At 38.4% G+C, this 25889-nt stretch overlaps 2 protein-coding genes across 2 annotated transcripts in view; one reads left to right on the top strand and one right to left on the bottom strand.

The window, feature by feature from the left end:
* The first annotated feature begins 54 nt into the window (after positions 1-54).
* LOC101850355 (thioredoxin domain-containing protein plp1) lies at positions 55-11721 on the top strand. The gene is made up of 6 exons (XM_005105850.3): positions 55-161; positions 4199-4323; positions 5412-5532; positions 6581-6714; positions 9018-9094; positions 10610-11721. Exons 1-6 carry the CDS (start codon positions 96-98, stop codon positions 10717-10719), a joined length of 633 nt encoding a protein of 210 aa, XP_005105907.1. The 5' UTR covers positions 55-95; the 3' UTR covers positions 10720-11721.
* A 1037-nt stretch (positions 11722-12758) lies between these two features.
* LOC101852566 overlaps positions 12759-25889 on the bottom strand; it is a gene marked incomplete in the record, with an annotated part of 59417 nt that continues 46286 nt past the window's right edge. Inside the window, 4 exon segments of the mRNA XM_005105860.3 lie at positions 12759-15297; positions 23011-23123; positions 23502-23674; positions 24433-24523. Of these exon segments, the coding sequence (XP_005105917.2) occupies positions 15154-15297; positions 23011-23123; positions 23502-23674; positions 24433-24523 (521 nt within the window).

The following is a 25889-nucleotide window of genomic DNA, read 5'->3' as shown; positions in this document are numbered from 1 at the left end:
CTCATATTTAGCTTTTTCTTGAGAGATGCATTGAAGCCCTTGAATAACGGAACGGAAGTGTTTGAGAGTGATAGTCCTTGTTGGTATGTTTAGACATGGCGGCTTCAGCAACAGCGGAGAAAGCGAACCAGATAATTGATGACCAGTCCCTAGCAGAAGAGGTAGAATCACTTTCTGATTGTTCGATGAGAATTAAAGTTAAAAACCAAAGCATCGAATACAGATCTGAACAAGGGACTTGAAAACAGCTCATTCGAATATATGTTGGCTGGCAACGGCTGATTATATTAGTCTACAGGGATTAAGTTAGTCAGACCAATGATTAGTCATTCCATTCAGATTGGCAATTGGTTACTTACTTGAGCACATGTCGCGTCGCCCACTACTAACATGACAAAATAACATAATGTGTTGTGTATAAATTACTGAAATTTGACCTGTCATTGTCGTGATTTTAAGGTGAGATCCTTTACAACTTGGAGAAATTGAGAACGAGATAAAATGTAAAATGGTACCAAACTTTCCAAACCATCAGATTAAAAAAAATAGAACCACCACACTCCCTGCAGATAGCCACTTAAAACATTGTTTGTATTATCATCATCCTCTGATCTCTGTCCGATAGGGCTTGTTCAGTTGTTTATAGAAAAATTTGTTTGCAACATGTTTCATAACTCTTTGGAATGTACCCCCTTGAAATCGGAGCCCCTTGAAATAGCTATTATTATAAAGGCAGTCTGACCTGTGTAAGACGGCCATTCACTGTCAAGGAGAAAAGTGTCCGTATAAGACAGGTGGCCATCTTAGGCAGGTCTGATCAAGATGAAGAAAACATAATGTTCCCATCTGAAGCCCCAATCGAAAGTAGCCGCAATGTTGTTGTTTTTGTTGTTGTTGGTTTATATAAAAATTTTGTTTGTACATTATTTTATTTTGTTGCTGATTTTGCGCAAGGGTGACAATAAAACGAAATGTGTCAGACGCGGAAGACCGAGTGCCATGTTAAAACAAACACATGGGTCTCCACCACTCGGAGAATGAGCGACGCTTCTTTTGCAAGTTCATGTTAACGTCCATTTAGCAATGCCAATCGCCCGCTGCGCCGGAAATGGACCTCCGCGCGAGGGGTAATTTTTGGGCCGCTTGGAATCAGAAGTGACTCTCTTCTAAGTATAGTTACGGGAAAACTCGTTGACAAAAATAAATGAAACTCGGCAACCAATAAGAGGAAAGGTTAAACTAACGACATGCCAGCGTACAATCCCGAGTGATTTCTAGAACTGGAGAAATTGCAGTGTTTGTGTGAATTTCCTCTGCGGTTTGAAAACTAAGCCGAGCTGCGGGTTGATCGCCGACCACTCAGGCGCCCCACATGTCTTCTTTATTGCTGTAAAATTTCAAAAAAAGTGGCGTCGGTGGCCTAGTGGTCAGTCTCTCGGAATCGCAACCGTAAGGTCGTGGGTTCGAATCCCGTCAGGGGCCCGACGTTGTGTCCTTGGGAAAGGCACTTAACACGAATTTTCCTCACTTCACCCAGGTGGGAATGGGTACCCGGCTATAGACAGCGAAAGATCTTGTCAGTTTGTTAGTGTTTGAGCGCTTAATCAGCTGCTTGCACTGTATGCTTCCCGGGAAGATGAGAATGTTTCGGAGTGTTCTGTGGTCTGCTGGGGTAATAATATAGTGTAAAGCGCATAGAGCCTGCTGTTGAGCGGGGATATGCGCTATACAAATGCTATTTATTATTATTATTATTATTATTAAACGCGAGGTGCCGGCATGCAAGAGACGCGTGATCGCTAGGAGGCATGTGATTGGCTGCCTAGAACCAAATAGGTCAATCACATGCCGCCTACCGATCACACTCCCAAGAAAAACATCTCCTCCCTGAAAGACGAGAACCTCTGGAAAGAGTTCCCTCAACTCTCCCACCACATCTCACCATAGCAAAGCCAAAAATTAGGAAAACACTTTTGGACAAGAGCAATAAAAACACATATCCTGTAGCACTAAAACATTCTGCCCTTGAAACAATTGATTCCTATCCACCAACATGTATCCACTCATACACTGATGGATCTACCTTTAAGGCAACAATCAACGCTGGATATGGGTCAGTGATCAACTTGCCCAGTGGGATAAAAAAAGAAGTCTTTAATTCCAGCGGGTCCTTCTGCTCCAGTTTCATTGCCGAACAACATGCTATCACCAACACAGCAAACTACATCAACTACTTGTTTGACACTAACCCACTTGCTACCACAGACATCGTTATCTTTACAGACAGCCTTTCAACACTAGTGACACTTGAGAGTGGGACTGATGTGAACAAAGATATATTGCACTTGATTTGGAGTCTATATAATTTGATAAGTAGGCACCACGTCAAAGTAGTCCTACAATGGATTCCTGCCCACACTGGGATACCGGGAAATGAAAGAGCTGATGCTCTGGCAAAGAAAGGAGCTAGCCTCCCTCAGCCTGAAATTCCTTCGAATTACTCCACCTGCTGCCAAATGATCAAGTCAAACCTCAAGGAAGACTGGATGAACGATTGGGCCACATGTACGACAGGAAGGAGGATGTATGGCCATATGAATAAACCACTGGTCAAAGATCCAATCGATGAGTTGAAGAGGGGAGATCAATCCATAATCTTCCAACTTTGAACACAACATGTACCCCTCAACCAACATTTCAACCGAATTGGAGTAAAGCAGTCTGTTGCCTGCCCACTATGTGACTACCCCTCAGAGACAGTGGAACGTCATCTTTTCTTCTGTAGAAAACTAACTGATTTAAGGGGATGTTTTCTTCCCAAGCTACCCCACACATCTAATTGCCTCTACTCCTCAAGACAACAATTAGAACAGACATGCAGCTATTACCGAATGGCATCATGCAGAAGAGTTAACGCTCAAATGCTACTGGATCGCTAACAACAACAACCAAATAGGTCACCGATGACTTCATTGCGGGTTTTCCCGATTCCGCTTCACTGAGTTTTAGAAGGGGAGATCGCGTCTCAGTAAAAACGATGTCACACAATTCAACAAATTTCATGCAAATTTTAGTCTTTAACATCCAAAGTAATAAAGACATTGAAAAAGTGATAGCAGGCCTAGATTCTGCACAAAAAATCACTTGAAGATGTCAAGTTTCATTCATATACTCCAATTCATTACTGACTTATGAACAGTTTTTCCTCAAATTACATCAAGACATGTCCCACATTTTGGCGATATTTCCCTCTATATGAAGGTCCCCCCAAATTTTGCAAACAAAAATCCCAATAACTTTTTTATTTATCAAAGGATTTGAAAAATTTAAAAACCATAGTTCTTAGAACGTACTTTATTTTCATTTAAGCCCATTTTATAATTTTAAGCAATTTGGATGAAAATTTAATTTTTCATTGTCATTGCTAGTCCATTGTTACTTTGTTACAGACTGGGTAAACAGTGACCACTAATCTCGCGTATGATTTGTGTATGAGTTCTGGGCGGGGCTTATGGGATATGACGGATCACGTGCTTACCTCACCAGCAGCTGAAAATTGGTACCTATTGGTCAGCAGTGGGAGGGGCCTGCGCAACATAATCGGTTGGAGGGACTACCTAGCAACAACGACAAGTGATTGGATTATGACGGCTCGCCCACAACGCCAGGGGCCAGTGCGCAATTTATGACAAAACGTAATGGAGTCACTAAGGTGGCCGTCTAAGACAGGTGTTATTGCTTGTGAGAGGGGTTGTGTGTTAAAATATGGTGGCTGCGGCTTCGTTGGACAGGTGCCTGTTTAACGCAGTTAAATTTTATAGAAAAAACGCAAGGGGGAAATGGAAAGTGGCTGTTTGTACTGGTGGCCGTCTTATAGAGGTGGCCGTCAGGGCAGGTTCGACTGTATTCTTTTTTTGGAAAGAAAGTCTCAGTCAAGACCACCTTAGCCCAAGTAGTCTTAATCCTTCTATTTTTGCTGTGTTAAAAAGTACACATCTAAATACGAGAGCTAACTGTAAAAGTTTCCCAGACTCACTTGGAATATCATGGCAAGAAATACAGGCAATTTACAGACCCAGACAGTGTAATTTTCTTTGGTTCTTTATCATTTATTATTATTATTATTGTTATTATTATTATTATTGTTATTATCACTATTCAGTAGTATTTTTAAAACAGAATGTGACTGAATTTTCAGGAGCTATGGGCCGAACTGGAGAAAGAAGAAATACCTTCCCATATTCGGGAGGCTAGACTTGAAGCTCTCCGTCAACAGTCCCACCAGTTCAGTCAGATGAAAGAACTTTCTTTTGGAGAATACACGTGAGTTTTTGCAATGGTCATTGTACTGATTGGAGAGGTTTTAATATCAGGAAAAATTGCGGTATGACTAAGACCATATGTATGGTAGTGCGGGGCGGTACCAGCGAAACCCAGTGCCAGTCCTTTCCCAGCACTGAGTGTTGAGAACTACCACCATACTGGGAGTGACACCAGGGGGTGAGGTCAGAGACTGTTTAGCGCCATAATTAGCGCCGGTCGCATCCCCCCTCACACACACACACACACACACACACACACACATACACACACAGAATTTGGAGAGGCGAGCTGTGATGCAAAATCCCTTTGAAGTTTGCCACCGTGCCGGATTTAACTTTGCATACAGAATTTTATAAATGACTATCACCGCTAGAAAATTTATTTCATTTTCGGAATCAGTGTATCAAAATAAGCAAAGTGGCTCATGTAGGACCTGATTTGATGCCATATTTAAACTTAGGCACACTTCATTTTTGATCGTCAATTTTGAATCCAAAGTCATGTATCAAGGTCACTCACTGCATTGTGCATCTGACATCATAGTTGCTAGGCCTAGGCCTACACACTGCAGATTTTGTGAAGGCGTGGGCCGAAAAAAAAACCTGTTGGTGTCGGCTCCTTCCCTGAGCCGGTACTGGAGGCGTGGTGCCGGCACTGACACCTCCTCCTGTAGAACTTGGAGTTCTGGTACTGGGTACCGGTACCTGCCCATCCCTAATGTATGGTTTCAAAATTATCCTTGCCTATTTCCAACTTTTTATGACAAATTGTACCTGTTTCTCTGGTGGCTTGACTGATGATTGATGACATTGCACAGCGACTTGGTTTTTGTTGGTTTTGACACTTGAAAGAAAATGATATTTAGGAATATGTAGACTATAGAAAACACCTGCTCATGTTCTATGTGTTTTCGTTTTTAAGATCAAGTGTTAAAATGGGTTTATATATTGAAAATCAAGCCTGTAAGTTCCAAATTAATTTACGTCCGCTTTGAGTAGGCCTACATCTCTCAACTGTTGAAATAACTAGGGTCAAAGAATTAAAGGATGTGTTTCATGTTAAAGACACTCTTCTGACATTCTCCTCAGCCTCATACCAGATGAGAAAAGTTTCTTGGAGCTGACGACGTCATCAAGTGTGGAATACTGTGTGGTTCATTTCTTCCACCCTGATTTCAGACGCTGTTCCATAATGGACGTCCATATGGAGGTGGGACTGAGCTCTGAACACTATATTTTACATTTTTAAAGGAAATGTCACAAGACTAATGTATGATTCAAACTGAGTAAAATAAATTTTGCTAAAAGTTGTTGATTGTTAATTTAATAGATAGGAAGTTTCCAATTTATTATTCGAGTTAACAAAAGAGAAGAGATACGTAACATGGAGAAAAGAGAGCCAAAAAGATAATAAATGTGTGTGTGTACATATGAGAGAGAAAGAGATTGGGAAAAGAGAGAGACAGAGTGAAAGAGAGATCTTGATAAAGAAATAAGATGGATGCCTGCCAAAATTCCTTATGTTAATCTATTGAATCTTGGGCTGTTGGGATTTTTTTTCCTTTGCATTTTTTTGTTAGTGTAAGGAGGGGTGAAGCTTTATGTGAATATGATAGTTGATTGGTGTCAGTTGTTCAGTTGTCAGGCTTCAGACTATCAGCAGTCAGGTAGGCTACTTGGTTTTAAGTTTCAGTTCAGATGTGATACTATCTCCTTGGGAGAAACACTTAATTTTTTTTAAGTTTCCTTACTGCACCCAATAAAGAATGGGTGCTGGCTCAGACAGTGAAAGATCTTGTCAGAATGTTAAAGTTAAAGTATCTGTAAAGTAACAGCTGCACTGAATGCATCCCAAAAGCTGAGGGTGCTTCCGAATGTTATACTTTTCATCCATTTGATTGTAATGGCTCATTTTAAAGTGCATAAAGCCTACTTTCTATAATATGTTGTGGAAGTTTAGTCTTGTAAAGTAACTTGTCCAATAAGAAATCTGTCTGTTTTACTCCTGTTTATCACATGTGTGCCCTTTCATGGTAAATCAGAGAGACAGAAAAATAGTGAAAGTCTCCATTAGAAAAGTTTCGGAAGTTCTCTGCACTCATTTATTCTCTTTGTTGTTGTAGGCAAGTTTTAACACTGTTTCATTGTTTAAAACATATTTTTTTCTTGCTCATACTTCTAAAAAAAATGAACACTTCAATTGAAGTCCACTGGTATGTTTGTCTCATGACTTACAATAATTTGGTTCTTTTCTCCAGAGACTGTCAAAGAAATATTTTGGCACAAAGTTTGCCAAGCTTAATGTGGAAAAGTCTGATTTTATTGTTGCCAAGCTGAAGATCCAGATGCTCCCTGTTGTGATGTGCTTCAAGAAAGGCATTGTTGTGGACAGGTCAGTGGCTGTGAAAAGGAGCTGTGTGCTCTGCATGTTGTTATATATCTGTAGTTCACTCTGTAGTGGGTAGCACTGAAAACTATTTCAGACACTAACTCCTTTCTTGCAGTGTACGAGCCATGACCATTGTGGATTTATTTGTGTGTAAACAGGGAAAAAACATTGTTTTTCACTAGTCTACGTCTTCCTTTCATAAGGAATAAGATAATGGTTAGACTTATAGGGATGCAAATTTTTTGTAAATTTCCCCCATCTCTCTTTGTCAACCCTCCCCCTACCCCTTCTCTCTCTCTTTTCTTCTCTCTCTCTCTCTTTCTCTCTTTCTCTCTCTCTCAGTCTCTCTCTCTCTTTCTTTCTTTTGCTCTCTCTCTCTCTCTCTCTTTCTTTTGCTCTCTCTCTCTTCTTTTGCTCTCTGTCTGTCTGTCTGTCTGTCTGTCTGTCTGTCTGTCTGTCTGTCTGTCTGTCTGTCTGTCTGTCTGTCTGTCTTTGTCATTCTCGCTGGTCCTGTCCCTGTCTCTTTTTCTCACTCACTCTCTGACTTTCAGTAAATTTTAGACTGGTCAGTTTCCACCCCTGGACTTAGATTTGGGTTGACTAAAGTGCTTGAGACAATGGTACTTAATGTGTGTGTATCAGTTAAGCGCTGCAACTCTGCAGGGTTGTGGTTTGACTCTTAGCTATTGAGTGCCAAAGGTGTGAGCTTGAGTTATACGTGGAAAACTCTTTTTTGGCAAATATCGCCATCTTTCTGCTGGGATGCTGTACTCCATTTTTATTAGTTCTGTGAGTTGACAATGACTAAATGGTACTTACATTATGTTGCACAACACTACCTGCTTACTTTACACTTTTAAAATTAAAACGTTTAACAAAATCCTATTCGTACGTCGTGTTTTACTATCGTATCCATACGACATGGGGAATTCCGTGCCACAACTTTCTGAAGAGAAAATTTACTTGTTAATACGATCCCTACGCTTTGCTTAGCAGTCTGTCAAAATGATTTTTTGAGAAATACTGAAAGTTGCAGAGAGATCGTCGTACTAGAAGTATTCTAAAATGTGAAGAATACAACCCCGGGGGTACGAAATGACCCCAGGGCATACGGATAGGATAAAGTTTGTTACCAATGAAAGGTTTGCAAGTATCTTCTTAAAATCTTTCTTAGTATGATAATGATAAGTATGCCAGATGTTTCCAGTTGACCGTGCCAGTCTTTGTGGAGGGCCACATTGTTGCAGCCTGCTATGCACACGCTGCAATCCTTACCTATCTGCTTCCTGCTCCCCAGTATACACATTCCTGTTTTCTGGTAGTCTTGTGCTTCTTTTTTTTTTTTCATGAGGTACCTCAGTTGTTACTGAAACGTGCATTGTCACTGCATGGAGGAAAGGGCAGTTCATAAATGAAAGTGTAAATTCAGAGACGAGCTGCCATTTTTATGATTTTTGAGCAGGAGGATGGTTTTCATTTTTTGGCTTTGTGATGATTTGTGGTTCCCTTAATTTTCCATAACCTTTGGGTTCTTTGAGGAAATACCATATAATACCTGGTAAAGTCTTTCACTTTCCATATGAGTGAGGAAAAAAATGTTGATTGAAGGAGACTATTGCACCTCTTTTATTTTTGTTCAAAATTGTTTTACGATGAAACCAGTCAGTCTGAAAATTGAATTGGCTTTTCTTGGTCTTATAGGAAAGTCAATGGACTCGCTATAAAAAAATTGCAGGATTGAGTCCTTGCTTATCTGGGTTTCGCATTGTAGCCATTCTTTAGGAGAGGTATGTTGGCTGTTTTCCTTAGTGTACCCAGCTTTTGTCAGTACCTAGTAGTTGATAGGAAAAGAATGTATATATTGGGAATAGCTGAATACATATTAGGCAATACTAAAAGTTCTCAAATTGACTGAGATGGTACTGTAGAAAGAACTGGCCAGCTACAGAAGTTATATTTTGTGTGAGCCTTGTTTAGAGGAGTGGGTTTTTTTTCTTTTTTGTTCAGGTATTTTTATGCCCACATTAACACAATTGAATCATTTGAGGAGTGGGCTTTGAAGCTGCCTTGGCTAAGAGGGATAAAACATCCCCACAGGAAGACCAAAATAGTAAGAGTTCTCCCCACATTGGAATCGAAGTCAGGTCTTCTAACATGCAACTGCAATTGAGGAGTGTGAGATGATTAAATTTTATATCATCCTCACTTGTAGTATGAGGTCATAAGTCATGCATTTGCCCAACAAGTTCTCGGGAAGGTCCTTTGTATATACCTTTTTGTAATTTGTCCCTTTGTTATCCACACAGAATTATTGGCTTTGAAGAGCTTGGCAACACAGATGACTTCCCTTTCGTGGTATTGGAAAGGAGACTGGCTAAGTCAGGTAATGCTTTTGCTTTTTATTATCCCCCGTTCACTTTTTAAATTGAAATGTGTGTGAGCCTTAAGTCTGCAGAAAAGTCAGTTGCATGGCCGGAACCCCAGCGGTCAGGTGGTGAAAGAAAAAATATGGTACGACGCAGTGGAATCAGGTGCTGTTTCATTTGCCTTGTTTCGAATGAAATAAATATCCATCTATCTTGAGTAGAAGTCAAAATATTTTCTATTGAAGGAGATGATGTTGCCTGGTTTCCGTGGTGAAATTAGCGAGAAAATGGCCGCCAAAGTTTGGTAAATTCAATGGCTAAAGAATCCTCAAAAACTGAAAAATGACATATTTTGTGTCTTTAATTATTCAGTAAAATTCACATGAAAATGTGTTTTTATTTGGACAAAGTGGTTGAGCAAAAAAATACACATTCGACAATGTCTTCCAAACTGCCGAAAAAATGCCTTTTTCTCTGATTTTGTTATTGTGACGAGCGCCTGATTTCACCTCGCTGCCTCATAAATATTCTCAAAGAATATCAGTACAAATCTTACAGTTTTTAGATGGGTGGTTACTAAGATGTGTGCTCGAGCAAGATAAATTTGTTCTAGCCTAGAAACTAGGTGTCCCACCGTAACTAGGAATGATGTGTTTTAATTTGAATTTGTTTTTGTTTTATACATATTAAAATAAATATATTGAAAGGTAAATATATCAGCGAGCTTAGAAACGTCCCCTGAAGGTAACTGAAATTGATTTTCCTTCATTGATCTGCATTCTGTTTCTGTGGTATTCAAACATTGTCCGTATCACATTATGACTAGGGCTCTTTATTTTGATCCCCGTGAAATTATCAATAATTTCTTGGATATGATAGACTTCACTTCCTTTCTATTTTCAGTAACCTAAAAAAAACCAAACTTTTATACTCTTTTCTTTTCTGTGTAATAAGTTAAACCCTTTTTAAAGATTTCTTATGAAAAATTGTGTATACGGTGTTACTCGTGATGGAAACTAGAGGAGGAATTTGTGTTTTGTTTACTTCTTCCAGACCTGGTTGAAATGACTTCTTATTTTTCTTTTTTGTTTGCTTATTAGTTTATTTATTCTTTGATGTGTTTTATGCAAAATAGTTATAAAAAGCAGGTGTATTGAGGGTGCCCTGGATGTTTCTGTCTGTTTTTGTCTTCCTTGTACCGAATGGATGTTGTCATGGCTATGGTATGTACTTCTGTTTTCTCACTCTATGCGGAAATAGGTCTTATTGAATACAGGAGGCGTACTGCATGGGTTGTAACTTTTTTGTGCTCATTTCAGCCTCAAAGTCTAAGAGAGCTAAAAATAAAGTTAAAATAAGTACAGAGAAAAGACACTGTCCCAGCACCATAATATTATGTGGTTGTGGTGTGTGAGTGGCACCCATAGAAGAACATCATCCCTTGTTTTTGGAAATGCAGACTGATTATAGCCTATGGGCTGCTCGGTATCAATGTTTAATTATGCCCTCCGTTTTCTTTTTTTTTCCCCTAGGAGTTATTGAGCTTGCGGAGGATGAGGACCCCTCTAAGAAGACAATCTATGGCCACAAGTCTTCTGTACGGCAACGAGCCGACGATGATAGTAGTGATGACGATGATTAGTGCTGACTTATGTGTGAAGCATAGCTGTATTTGTGAAAGTGCTGGGATGTGCTGTTGTTTGCTTGCTGATATTACCACATGGACTCTTGACTCAGGCCTTTTTTGCTCTTCCGTATCACATTATGTGTCATCTCAATGCTCTATCTCAAAGTGATCTTCTCCAAAAATATGTGTTTATCTTGAGAGAAAAAATGTGTTCTGTGTATGTCAGTTATCAAATAGGTTCTGATAGCTATTTATGCATGTTGCTTTAGTATCCAAAGTAAAACTATGCAAACAACTGACACAGACATAAATTATTTTTTTTTATGCTCTAACTAGACATTGAACAATTTGGAGTAGCTGCAAACTCAGTTTGCCTGATATTGTCTCTTTGAATGGCATTGATTTTTCATTTCTATTCAGGAAAGCTGACAAGCTGTTGAATTGTTTTGTCAGCTCCATTTTTAAAACGTAGGATTCTTTCCTCTCACTGAAAGCTAGTAAAAAGTTATAAGTGCTTTATGTGTTTCACTGCCAAATGCTTTTTAAAAAAATATTATTTCATTAACAGAATGGTTATACTTAATGCTATAGGGATCCAGTCATAATTGGCATAACTATGTAATGAAAATGAAATTTGTATGGTTCTTATACAAAATTTTGAATGATGCTTTCAATATGTCAGTATAATCTTGAAAATGGTCAGCCTCTATTATGAAGAAGGAGATTATGTATTGAACAAAAGGCCCTTTTTAAATACATACTCCTTATGTCTGAAGTGTAAATTTTAGTGAAAAAACTTGTGCGAGTAACTTTACCTGTATTAAAAAAGTAAAAATAGCTGAGCTTTTTAATCAGAATGTCATCAAGTCGCAGCAAAATGGAAGAAAGAATGGTCTCAAGATTCGTCCATTTGGTACTGGAGTCTTTGAACAAAATAATGAATGTTCAATGTTTGCATCAAAGTTTTTATCTTTATATGTATGGCAAATAAATGAATGAGTATGCCTTCCTCAAAAACTGTGTTTGATCTATATATATTTCTTACAAAGTGCCTGTTCCCTGGAAGTGGTTGCTTGATTTGTGAGGATGTTATAGCAGCATTGGTGTTGGGCATTAAAAAAAATTCAGCTGTATACAAGCTTGTTGATAAGTAAAGGGTGTAAATATTTTCTGCCCCCATCAACACCTTTTAGAGTCTTTACAGACTGTTTGGACCTGGCCTGTATGGCTCATCCTAGGCCGAGTGAGATATGTCATCCCAGAAGAAAGATGAAGACACTCGATAACATGGTGACGTCGGTGGCCTAGTGGTTAGACTACCGAACTCTTAATCGAGAGGTTGCGGGTTCGGGGGTTTGAGCTGCGGGCCTGACGTTGTGCCCTTGGGAATTTTCCTCCTTTCACCAAGGTGGAAATGGGTACCCGGCCATAGACAGCAAAAGATCTTGTCGGTATGTTAGTGTTTTAGCGCTTATAAGTGGCCGCTTGCATTGTATGCTTCCCAGGAAGTTGAGGTTGTTTCAGAATGCCCTCAGGTCTGCTGGGCTAATAGTATAGATTGTGAAGAGTATAGACTTGCTGTTGATCGGGAATTTGAGCTATAAAAATGCTGTCTATAATTATTATTAAGACATCATGCTGGAATCGATAAAGTCTTTTGCGTGCAAAGGCTGATGTCTAACTCTAACCATCACAACACACCTGTCAGTACGCACAGGCTTTGACATTTCAATATTGATCAAATATTGTGAACTGATAGTTACAGGTCCTCTGCTAGTACTGGAGATATATACAGTCTAGCACACGCAGAGCGAAATTGGCGAGGTGCGAAAATTTTATCTTTATATATGGCTTTGGCCATGTGTGTGTTTTACATGCAAAGAATGTAATGCAGGAGAAAACATTCGAGACACGATAATCTGTTTGCTATCTGGGTATTTCCCTATATGCATGCTAGACAGTACTATATGGATGGTATCATTGTTGAATATAGTCTTAGGCAAGGCATTAACAAGAAATAAGAGTTGGAAAGAAAACTATATAAAGAAAACATGCAGTTTCTTTCAAGATGATTTATTTAATAAAAGAAATTGCTTAGACGCTAGTTCACTAATAGTAAGTATTATTCATATAATTTATTCATTCCCTCATTTTATCAGAAAATCATAAAAGGTTGGACGGCTTATTGGTAGCTATTTTAGCATACTGGAAACGTGTATAAAAAATGAAAAGTCTTAAAAACTAGATAAATGTGGCAACATTACAAGGTCACATCAATATATTTTGGGCTCAAGGACGGTTTGAATTACGTCACAGGTTTTGGGCAAATGAGAAGGCACTCATTGCTTTAACAGACAACATTTTTATAATAAACTAGAGCAAACACAGGGAGTAATTTCAGTTCATCCATAGAAATAAAGTAAGCGAGACAAATTGGTAAAACAAATAACTGACAATTGATGCATAGAGTGACATAAGGAGAGTAACTTAAAATAGTACAGGAAAAATGTTTGATTCAATGAAGAAATGTGTGTGTTGGTTCAGAATGGACATTGAATGATCTGGAATCAGCAATTCTTGACTCTTGACTGGCAAATAGCAAAGTGGATTTTGAAAGTGACAAAATAAGGAAAGACTCTAAGAGCTATTCTCTAAAAGCAAATACTTTTGTTCTTATAGTAAATAGACATTCTTATAATTTTCTTTGTTATCAAGACTTTGGATACACACTTAGTTTCACTCACAAAATCATGATATAATATTTGAGTCATGTGCGAGAGAGATAAATAACCTGGTAGAACTCTTAATCTCTTTTTCCCTCTTAGTGAGTTGCATTAGCACTTCATCAGTCGCAGCGAAAAAACAATAATTGAAATTTAGAAGTATATGACGCTTGTAACACACATCATTCCGGCTTGTACAAAGGTTTACACAATAGGTACCTTGTTCAAGTTGTTGTAATCAAATGTTTCATAATACAAATACAGAAGCATACAAATCTTTACCTCGTACATAACTCACTATTTTACTTATTTTTTCTTGCATAGAAGTCGCATTAAAATCAAGTGAGTTAATAGACTGAATATTGAATTAATAAAAATATTAACCATCATTCAGACCAATAAGATGTCTGTTTAAATTAAAATAATATACGATCACATCACAAAAATAACCACAGCCTGAATCGTTTCACTTATACCTACATGAGCCTATATAGATATAGACTTTACAATATATATATAACTGATTTTGGTTTGTTTGTTTTGTAAGTGTCTTGCTTTGCTCTTGGAGTATTATGATTGTTTCTTTACGTGCATATATGTGTGTACAGGTGTGTTGTGTGTGTGTGTCTTGAGACAGCCCGTGATGTCATGTCATCTGAGATATTTCTCACAAAATGCTATCGTAAGCACCGTGAGACAAAAACATTGAAAAGGTTTATGAAATTAATCATTTTTTCTCACAGAACAAAGGTTAAAATCTACATGAGCAATAATTCATGAAAGGATCGCAAAAAAAAAAGAAGAAAGAAAATGAAGTCTCCCCAGTACAGGCTTTTCAACCATTTCTTAGAGCAATGGTTGTAAACAGACCAAAAATGACAAAATGGGTTCTAAACATATTTTTACATAAATGTAAGAAAATAATATTACAGCAGTCAGCATCAATATAATAATGATTATATCTATCCGTCTTCAGAGAGTAAAACAAACATGAAGTCAATTTTTATCACAGATTTTTCAACAAACAGTCCATGTGTAAGCATCTCTGAATGTTTTCCGAAAGCAAGAGTCTATTTAAGATAACATAATGTGTCTAGAACTTGGGGGTGTTTTTTCCCTGCATTTGCAAAATTCTGATGTCAATGAATTGGCACTTCTACTTTTAAAGTAAGACAATTTTCTAAGGAACCAAATGATGTCCCATTCAACTGGAAGATCAATTACTTTAAAATATGACCCCTAAAACAGAGACAGTCCAACAGGCAGACTGCAATTCAGTTAACTAGTCCTTCGTCGTATGTACTCCTTCTATTCCATTTTATAATATTTAACTTCTTTTAAAGAACATTCAGCACTGTCGTGATACGAGAAATAATGTATTATACATTTTAATCACAATTTTTTTTTAGCATAAACTTTAATTGTTTACACAATATTAAAAATGTAATAACTCAACCGAATGCTTACAATAACTTACATATTATTTTCTAAAACTGTTGAAAACCTGTGAAATGCTTACTTCCTTTCTTTCTTTCCTTTTTCGTTCTTTTGAAAATTTTTGTTTGTTGTTTGTCTTTTTGCGAAAAGTGGAACCGCGGCTATTTCGACCCTAGCTTCTGTTATACAACGCATTCCCAAAGCCCCCGAGCGCCGAGGACTCTGTCATCAGATCGAAAGCGAAACAGCCAGAGACGGACCGCCAGAAGCTGGGCCGGAGTCCAGGTGTTCACCAAGATGCCTGTGGTGGGCGGGGCATCGGGGGCAGGAAGTCGTGGTGGTGCTGCGACCGGACTTGGTCCACTCCTGCATCGAAGCGCGTGTGGGGTTTCATGAACGCACTGGGACCCTCACAGGTCTCTCCGGGTTCCATCTGAGAAAACGAACAAAACAAAATTACAGTTAATTAAATTTGATATTATTGTGAGTATCAGGTTAAAATGGCAAAAAAGACTTATTATGCCAGCATGAAAATATAGGGACATTAGAATGGTTGTTAATTATGTCAGTTTAGAATGTTCCTAAAAATAGAAAGCCTATATCAATAATTAATATAATGATAGAAAAATTAAGACCTATAGTGAGTGTCAAAATAATATGATCTTATACACAGTACATAACACTGATCCGCTGTGTCAGCATGACCTCGTTTCGATAAAATATTGTCTACTTTTGACTCGCCTTTTCAAGAAATCAGCAAACTCAACTGACAGAAAATATACCCCATTCCCTAAGATGGGGAAGTTAAATTTTTTCCATAAATGATTACTTATATTAATTACAAATTTGTATGCATATATAAAGCATTTGTAACGTGTCCCATGATCTTGTACTTGTAATAAAATGTTTTGTAGATTTTCTTAGAAAGGTAAGCTGGAGACTGAGATAAAAGTTGGATTTTACATTAAATATCTGCAGTTGAAGAAACAAGCCACACATTTTCTGTTTTATACCCACTAACTAGTAGAGGTTGCCCTATTTGATACAGAGAGTGAAATATCAAGCTTATTGAAATACATTCGTTTGTGGTATGCGGATTGACAATAAGTTGTTTACATAAAAGAGAGAATACAGCTCATAGGAAACAGAAAGCCATAATATCATATGCGAGAAAGATGGAGATGATTGCGTTTAAACAAAAACACCTGACCCAGTTCATCCAAAATTTTTAACCTTTGTTAGATAAATACAAAATCTCATATTATTATATCCCGTTTCAGTATGTACTTCAGACTGGAAAGTTTTTCACTGTAAGTTTTTTTTGTTTGTTTGTTTTTTTAAAATCTGCTGACTTGTGTAAATATTAACATTAAAACTTGGTTAAATTTGATAAAATCTGCTGACTTGTGTAAATATTTACATTAAAACTTGGTTAAATTTTTCCATATATAATTATTTTGTGCCGACATGAAAAATGTTTGCATTTGTTATCGTGGTATTCAAACTGACGTAATGTCTTGAATGAAACTCAACAATAATTGAGAAGGCTGAATCTCAAATATATGGACAAACGATGTAGGATACACTAGTCCTTGTAATCTGCTGCAGGACAATGGGGTAATCTGAAGGAAACAATCTAATGACTTAGGAGTGCCTGGTGCCGATCTTGGTGCAGTATCAAACTATAATGATATGAATTAGAAAACAGTGCGACACACTTTAAAAAAAAAAAAAAAAAAAAAAAGAATCCACAACACTTCTATAGAGATGCCACTTTCCTGGAATATCAGCTAATTCCTTCACCCAAGATTCTTATTTTCTGTACCCATTACTTCTTTTGTTGTTGTTGTCTTTTGTGAGTGCTTTTGGTTTGCAAATCACCACAATCTTTTTGCATACAATTTGGTATATGTTAAGAATCTTACTCCTTCTCTGTGGCACCCCTACTTCAAAGAGTTTGTGGTTAGCAAAGGCTGCACATCAGTCTCAGTCAGTAGGTGCTGTTGAGAATTCCAAGCAAACCTCAGATGTGATACAAGGGAAAAAGCACACCAGGTGTTCATTGCATGCACATATTGCATTGTAGCTGTTCTCAGGGAGCGAAGTATATTATATTAAGATACGCGAGGCTGTTGTCTGTACGCAATTTCTATACATTGTGTGTATGAAGTCCATAAGTCCATCCCTCCGCCCCCTCGCCCCACCCCCAACATTCTTTATTTCGCTTTATTGCTATCGCGCTGTGAGTTGTTGGCAGGCGCCTTGTTGTGGTTTGCCCCTTCTTTCCTGCAAAACATAATCTAATATCCTTATCTCTATCCTTTTTTTTTCTTCTACCATGTTACTCTCTAGTCGCAACACGTTTAATTTTTTATATTTATGGTGACCTTTTTGGGGTGCAAGTGCTGTAAAACTCAACAAAAACTAAACTGCTGTCGTTCTTATGAAAACAACTAATAATTTATTCAGTATAATGGGACAATTTTCAATCATCAAGAGATAATATGACGACGTCTATGGTCAGCATAGCAGTTTAGTGCTGACAGGCAAGACTTTGAAATAGAGGCACTACCAAAACCCTAAACTGCATCTGAGGGGTGACTTTAGTACGGTCGGTACTATGCTTTGACAACTGTTTGAACTTTGAACATCCCTAACAAGGCATTCTGGGATAGTTTGGGGGAAACGTCCCCCTTCTTGGTTCAGTCCTCTTGGCGATGGGTGTAAAAATGGGAGGTCCCATCTTATCTTATAATGTTTTAGAGCTCAGAGCATCTTAAACCCGTATTATCACACCGAATGCCAAAAACAATGTCCTGCTCTCGCCCCGCGGCAGGAAATGATATCACAGTTACAGCCACAGGGAATGAGTCATTGCTATACAATGTAACTAGCCTAGGCCTACTTTTGTTCGGAGATCAGCCCCGCGTTTATTCCAAACTTGGGCCTAAAATACATACTTCGCACCCTGAAACCAACCACACTGTAATAACATACGTGGTTACACAGTTTAAAGCACAACAAAGCAAACAAAGATGCACACACCTATGACGTGTACTGAATCAAGAAGTTGGCACGCTCGCGTTCCTCATCTAATAACTCCTCATCAAGGGGGGGTAAAAATGGGGAGGATGGCGCCATACGAATGGACCCAGCCTAGAAAGAAACCGCACAGAGTAGACGTGCATAAATTAATGTTATGTTGATTAAGAGGGGAAAAAAACAAACGAAAACAAGTACCGTAACAACTACAAAGGTGAACATTATTTATTTTCATTGCCAATCATGAAAAGGTAGACATTCGAAGTTGGATCACACGTGTCTGACCTGAACGCATTCAAACTTAATATCAAACCTCCGAAAAAGGAGATATAAAACAACTTGCCATTTTACTCAAGATATCAGTATTATCCTGCACCGCATGTGGAAGCGTCATTTGAAAGCAAAATCTAATAGAGAACACCTTATGTAAATGGACATTTCCTGCTTTGTAATTTTCGCCAGAGATCCGCTAGTTTAAGTACACTTTGCTTTGAGTCTACCAATCGTTCATACAAAGCCTACAGTTGACAATTAAATGTCGATCCATACTTCATTTAAATATTAATGAAAGAATCGGAACAACATGATAGTCGAGTAGTCACAGGAAACCACCGGTAGGTTCTACTTCTGTTCTTCCTTTTTTTTGTTGTTGTTTCTGACCGTCTGTCTTGCTATTTCCCAGCACTAGGTGGCTGTTATTGAGCCAATATGCTTCTCTACTCGAATTAAAATATTTAATTCAATGTCGTGGGGGATCGACCATATGCCACCCGGAACAAATTAGATGAGCAAAGAAGAGAGTAGGCCTATATCATAATATAGTATTTGGAAGAAGCAGACCACATCGAGACATTCACCAACCACCCATGAAGTCAGCAGTCGTAAAATTTGAATCACTCGCACTACCCACAGTGACATAGGTGTGATACTCCAACAGACAGGACAATGGGCTGAGATGCAACCAGGATAATATTCATAAATTGAACGATCGGTCTTCAATACGGCTCATTTGTGTCTAATAGAGTGTTGAACTTATTAGAGACAAATCAATGGCACGAAATTTATGGCATCTAGGCGTTTGAATTTCAGTGAAGAATAGCGACGTCGTAGTATTACTAGTATGTCAGAAAACATATAATTTGACAAGAATTCAAAATTAATGAACAACTACAACCCACCTCCCCCTAAAAAAACCGAAAAGAAACGCGTGCCAATAGTGGCATACAGCTATTTTGTCTTGAGCTCTGTTTCAGAAAAAAAAGAGAAAAGTAGCAGCCTACAAGCTTAATGAAATAGAGTGGGAGTGTCGAATAAGGACAAGATCTTGTCACATGAAAGTAAGAAGGAAACATATCAGACGACATAACCAAAAAAGGTATCAGACTTGAAGCATGCAACAAAATGTTCTATACTGTGCAACCTCTTTTATCTCTTTTATTATAGTCAAACTTGAAGAGACCCCTCCTTTCCAAATCTACCCCCACTACAATGTCTGAAAAAGTATAACAGTGGGTCACGTACCATTTCAAGAAAAAATCTTAAAAGTGCAATTATTTTTTATCTCGTGTGTTCTCTGTGTTTACGTCGATAAGAAATTGGGGTTAAGTTTTTGCACATCTTTGGAAATTGAGTAGCACAGAATAATTATAAGATTATAAGGACAGGTTATGGCATTGTCATGTTAAAGTGCGAGTGAACACAATTATATTACAACCACGAGCATCTATGAGAGAAAGAAAAACAAAAACAACAAGAAATGTTCGATACACCTATGTGGTATCTCACTTCAGTTCAAAGGCATATGGACGACCCTAGTATAAGAGGCATGAACATTCTACCCCTTTCATCTCTAGACAATATCTTTTTTATCCTGTGACTTTCGGAACCAAACCTCGATCAGATTTTTTAAAAACAACACATTTTCGACTACCGGCCTAAATTTGGACCTCAAACCTTGCTGTGAGAGAATAATTGTAAAATTCTGAATCGTGATCTGAAATCTTATTAAGACAAAGATATAGCCAAAGCTAAACGGCTGCCTGTACACAACGTCGCGTCTTCTTTGTACATGAAACAAGTGAATTCTTTTTCTGATTAAGTGGTTTTTGTCCCTCACTTTAGCATTAATACAGTTTTTCCTTTTCATACTATAGGTGTGACATTTTACACAACATTTCTGTAATATTCATTAAGACAGGATACTGGAAAATGATATCTTTAAACTGGCTAGTTTGAAAAGTTACATTTCATAAAACTGCGGGATTATAATATTATAGTATTGAATACGATACTAAGCTTTGGTGGTATATGTGTTGTAAATTGCTCCTCTCCCTTTTATAAAAGCGTGAAACTAATAACTGTGCGTGTATATTTGCACTGCCATAATATTATGGTAGTAAACGGCGCTGAGCCAAAAGAAAAGCAGTTCAGTTCACAATGTTAGCCATTCTAAACACAACAAACAGCACCACAGAAATAAATTACAATTGTTCTTTTAGAACTTTACTTGTAAACAGATCATGCGGTCTTAGGGTCAGAGTTACGGGGGTCAAATACGTGGGCTGTCAGAAAGTAACATGTTCAGGAAATTCTTGTTCTGCAGAGAATCAGATAGATTGTAGATTATGTGGAGGAGGATGTGAAATCTGGGGAAGGGGTGGGTGGCATTCTCTCAAGAGTTCAACGACACATACGGCGTTGTGACGTCAGCCGTTTCTTCTTGACATGTTTTGTGGGCCGTCAGATGAAAGTTCCTAATAACAATTTATTATTATATAATATATATATATATATTGTTTACGTTTTGTGGAGAGAAAAGTACAGTTAAGTATGATTTATACAGGAGTGATTTTTGGCCAAATGTAAAAGATGAGGAACAGACACAAACGAGGAAACATACAAACAACGTTATTTAAAACAAGGGTGTTTAATACGTTGACAGACAGAAAGAAATGCAGATCTAAGAAATTAAAAAATAGCCAGATACAGGCGGCCTGACATAAAAAGACAGCGAGAGCAAGGTGACTCATAAGCCAAGCAACAAGAATTTCTTTCCGACTCTTCGTACACAGCAGCAGTATAGCTTTGGCTATTCAAGAAATTTTGTAAAGAAATCAAAAGTTTAAACAAAAATAAAAGCTTTGTTATGATGACAGCAATCAAAAAGTTTTCCATATGCCTTTGCACAAAGCAACCGAAACGAAAAGCCATCTCATCCACATGACATGAATCACTTTGTACACTCGCCATCTCCGAAGATTGTTCGTAAGATACGTCATCTCTTTTCCATTTATAATCGCCATTAGCGCTAATGAAGACGTGTTGGTTCGAATTTTCAATAAATTTCGACGGTCACAATCTTCACTCCTACGCTCTATATAAATAAATATATAATGAAGTTGTTTCCTTAAAGTAGAGACGTGCGTGCGATAAAAAGAACAACATAGATGTCGCTACCAAAGTTATGGAGAATCTTTTTAATTCTTGTTCGGTGCCACAAACTAAGGAGTGATCCATTTTGGTGTATAAAAACTTCTTCAGACTCTGAAATAAACATACTGGTACTGCACGTTTTTTTTTCAAATCCCCCGCCCCCTTTTCCGCGCCATTGAGAACGTATAGTTCATTTTCTCAAATTGAGGAACAACCCATCTTGCAGAACAATCTTCGCTGTCTCTTAAATCACGAAAAGACACCCTGTATGTTAGAAAAGGTAGGTATGCCACTTTTCAAGTTGGATTTTTGGTGAAAGTTTCATGGAAGGATTGAATGGATTGTTGTTGGGTGATTGGATACGTCTTTCCTTATGTCTGCAGTGTCAAAACATTGTATCTTGCACAACCCTAAAGACTGAAACCCAATATATTGAGAGAATTCTGTCACATTTTGTGGACTGCATGATCTTTTCCTTGTACTGTGACGTACCCAATACGTTCCATAAACAATTTTGCTTGATTCAGGGGACAAATGAGGGAGGAGTGGGGGCAGGCAGCTTAAAATCAAGAGAGCCCAGTAGTCCACAAAAATGCAGTTGTCCACAAAATAAAGCACATCTATGCATGACCCAAACCAATGATAGTACACAACAAGATGGGCCACTTCTCTCTTTGAGCCAATTAAAAAAGTGTCCTCAAAATTTGGTGGCGCCCTCTTCACAAAAGCGCACTCTTTGCGAACAGAGTTACCCTACTTGAGTTTTAAAAAATCAAAGTGAAACTAGCAAGTTTTGGGATAAATTTCGGAAGAACGCTTTTTTAAAATGGTTACGCTGACAAAAAACCTCTTCCGGAGGAAAGGGTGATGGTTTTCTTCGTTTAATTTGACTTTAGAATGAAAGGTGAGAGGTCATTAAAATTTAAAAAACCCTAAAACTCCGCACTGAACGAACCCGAACTGCTGATGAACAGCAGTCGATCTGCGCACGCAAGGAGGTGCTATTCCTATTCTTTTTCTGGAAAAACGAAAGAGAGCTTCAAAACAGACTGCAGCGCCATCTGAAGCAAAGAGCATACTTCCTGCAGACACTTTTTTGGCTGAGTGGCCCATCTTGTTATTTACTATCTTTGCCCAAACACAAAAGATAACAATGTATAAAATACATTTAAACGTGGTGCACCATGACGCCACAACAATCAACTGGTGAGAAAAAAAAAAAAAAAAATTCAATTTAAAGCTGAACAAAATATGGAATGAAACGGAATACTCAGAATGTGAGATATTTTCTAGCATCTTTTTTAATTTTGCATGCAGTCTGTTGACCTTAGCCTGAACCTGACAATACACATTTCCAAAATTATAATAGAAATCCCTTAATACTGTAGCTTGTGTAGTATTTTTGCCTTTATGTAATTACACAAACAAAGAGAAACCTATGTGTGTTGATAGAAAAAAACACTTCTGATGAGCCCAGATGACTTCACTTCTTCTAAAATGTGAAGTAATTTTGATCTTGTCCCTTGTGACATAATATGTGGATCATCACGTTCTAGCAAAGGTCACATAAAATATGGACAGTGTAGGCAATTAGTACATATATTATTATGATAGTGGTGTGAACGACATGGTATCACAAGGAATTATTTTGAAAACAAAAGCCTCCACTGACCGATTTGTTGGCTAGAGTTCCGTTGCCTCGTATTATGGGAGGCTGGTTGCAGCCCATCTTCCTCAAGGGGGCGCTACCCACGCGCTGGGCAGGTGCTCCAGCGTACGGCTGGCCTGGAGGAGATGGAACAAAAGAGACTGGTCAAAATATTTACTCCTCCACTCACATTGGCAAGATAAAATAGGAGGAAAGCTGTCTCTCCCAACCTTCTTTTCCTCAAAGCACCTTTCTAAGTCATCAGAACCCCACCCCCATCCCTGGCACACAAACAGGCTTTATCCCAAAACCTCTTCCTTAATTAAATAAATAAATAAATGAATGAATGAATGAATGAACAAACGAACAAATGAACTAACAAACAAATGAACGAACGAATGAAAGAATGAATGAATGAATGAGCAAATGAACAAATGAATAAATGAATAAATGAATAAATAACTTGTTCTAAACTGTAATTAAAATTACACCGGACACAGACAAGATGCACTTGCCTGGGATAGGGTCAGGCCTGGTGGTCTGCGTCCGCGACTGCCTGTTGACGCTGCTGTTGTCATTGCCGAAGCGAAGAGGGCGCTGCTGTCCAGTCTGGGGGTGGACGCCGACACAAGGACTGTTGCCGTGGGGGTGTTTGGTGGCTCCCAGGCTCAGGCGTTGTTGTTTCTCACTGGAAGGACAGTGGGGAATATTTTTTTAAAATTCGAGTGGGTGGTTGGTGGGTGCTTTGATGTGGTTTGTTCCTTCTTTCCTATCAACCATCTATGTCGTTCTCTAGAAACACCTCTTAAGCTTCAGCACTTATACAACCTAATTGTGTGTTGCAAATGCCTTACTAGAACTTAAAAAAGAAGAATTTGATTCCTTATTGCATTCATAGAAAGGGGTAGCATGCTCTGAAAGATTTTTGAATGACTATTGATTGAAAGTCCTTTGGCCCGCACATTTGAGCAGAGGATGAAGGGAGGGAGAGACAGAGAGAAAAAAGAGAGAAAGAAAAAAGAGAGAGAGAGGGGGGCAGAGAGAAAGAGACAGAGGGGAGAAAGTGGCAGAGAGAGAAAGCGTGTGTGTGTGTGTGTGTGTGTGTGTGTGTGTGTGTGTGTGTGTGTGAGTGTGTGTGAAAGACACAGAGAGAGAGAGAGGGATAGAGAGAGAGAGAGAGAGAGAGAGAGAGAGAGAGAGAGAGAGAGAGAGAGAGAGAGAAAAGAAAGAGAAAGAAAGATAGTCATGAAATTAAGAAGACAACAACGACTAATTGTTTGTTTCACACCCCGATCGACACAATGTACGTCACTTAAGAGAAGGGAAAAACTCCTGCCATTGGTTGTAATTAATTGTTTAACACCCCCCTCCCCCAACCTTGAAAATCAACACAATTCACAGCATTTGAGGAATATGGTGCCACTATATTGTGAAATATCAGCTTACCGTTTCAAGTAGACAGGATCCGGTCTGGGCCCGTTGACGTCCATGTTGAATTCAGTTAAACTCTCATCATCGCCAGTATATCTTTGGTTCCCTGAAAGGAAGGTTATCGGAAACACTTATAAGCATGAGCCAACACAAATTTAATAGAAACTATGTTGTTGTGTTTGTAGCTGTTATTACTGATGCTGTTATTGTTCTTGTTGTTGTAGTTGCTGTTTCTGTTATCGTTATTGTTGACGTTTAACTTCCAAAAGGAAACAATCCGGGTGCGGGTGGTTTTTTTGTTGTTGTTCGTGGGTTTTTTGGGGGTTTTTTTTTTTGGGGGGGGGGGGTTGCTCTGGAGTACTTTGCTAGTTCTTTCCTATAAAACACATATCGTCCTGATCTCTTCTCCTCCTTTTTTGTGTTTCTTACTCTCTACTATTACTTCTAATCTTTGGCACTTATTTGACTTTCTTGTGTTGCAAGTGCCGTAAAACTCTTCCTCAAAGCAAACAATTCAAGTGATTTTGAAAGCAGAGTGCCGCTAATCCCCCATGAAGACAAAAGGGTTAAGAAGAATCATATTGCAAGAGGGGTGGGAGAAATCGCTTTGACCTTTCTCAGATTTGGACCTCCTTTCTTGACAGACCAGTATGATAGCTCTACACGGAAGATACAGTAAGTGTGACCAAATGAAAACACCTTAGATTTGGGAGGCTGGCGGGTGCTCAAGTGTGTTTTTTCCCCCCATGTTTCCTATCAGACATCTATCGTCCTTTTCTCTTTTCCTTCTTCTTTTGTGCTTGTTACTCTCTTGTAACATCTTTAATATCTTCGGCACTTATATGACCTAACTGCGTTGCAAGCGCTGCAAAACTCTTTCAACATGTAGAAAAAACACCCCAGACAGACGGCAGCGTATGAGTGTCACAACTATGCCATTTATATACAGTAGAACGTATATATATTTAAACTGCGCTGTGTTTGACTCCGTCATACGTCACTTTATAAAATGGGGTATGGCGGAGTTTTACACCATGCAGTCAATTTACATAATAATGGTTTGTAATAATAGTTTATATTTTACCTTTAGTTAGAGTTTTGCGGCACTTGCAACACAAATAGGCCATAACACAAGTACTGAAAATTAGAGGTGCTACTAGAGGGTAACAAACAAAGAAAACAAGAAGGAGAGATAAGACGAAAGACGTTTGATAAAGAAGAAGGAGCAAACCACACCAGAACACCCACCAACCAACTGTACTGTCATATACATGTAGTTGGATATACGTATGCCCTCATGGTAACCACATTCACAGTGGAAACGAAGATCCAGCACTAGTACTAAAGGAGTTTTAGTTTTAGTAAAACTTTAACAGCACTTGCAAAAAAAAAATAGATCATATTATAAAAGTGCCACAGATTAGGAGGAAATATAAGATGTTTGATAGACGAGAAGGAGCAAATCAAACCAG

The sequence above is a fragment of the Aplysia californica genome, unplaced genomic scaffold (genome assembly GCF_000002075.1).
Source record: "Aplysia californica isolate F4 #8 unplaced genomic scaffold, AplCal3.0 scaffold00496, whole genome shotgun sequence".
NCBI lineage: Eukaryota > Metazoa > Mollusca > Gastropoda > Aplysiida > Aplysiidae > Aplysia > Aplysia californica.
This window is presented reverse-complemented; position numbering and strand designations above follow the sequence as displayed.

Bases quoted from the DNA above. Each gene is read 5' to 3' on its own strand.
- LOC101850355 (XM_005105850.3), top strand. From the start codon at position 96: ATGGCGGCTTCAGCAACAGCGGAGAAAGCGAACCAGATAATTGATGAC. The intron at 4,324-5,411 runs GTGAGTTTTTGC...CATTCTCCTCAG, and splicing joins CTTTCTTTTGGAGAATACAC to CCTCATACCAGATGAGAAAA. The intron at 6,715-9,017 runs GTCAGTGGCTGT...TTATCCACACAG, and splicing joins AAAGGCATTGTTGTGGACAG to AATTATTGGCTTTGAAGAGC.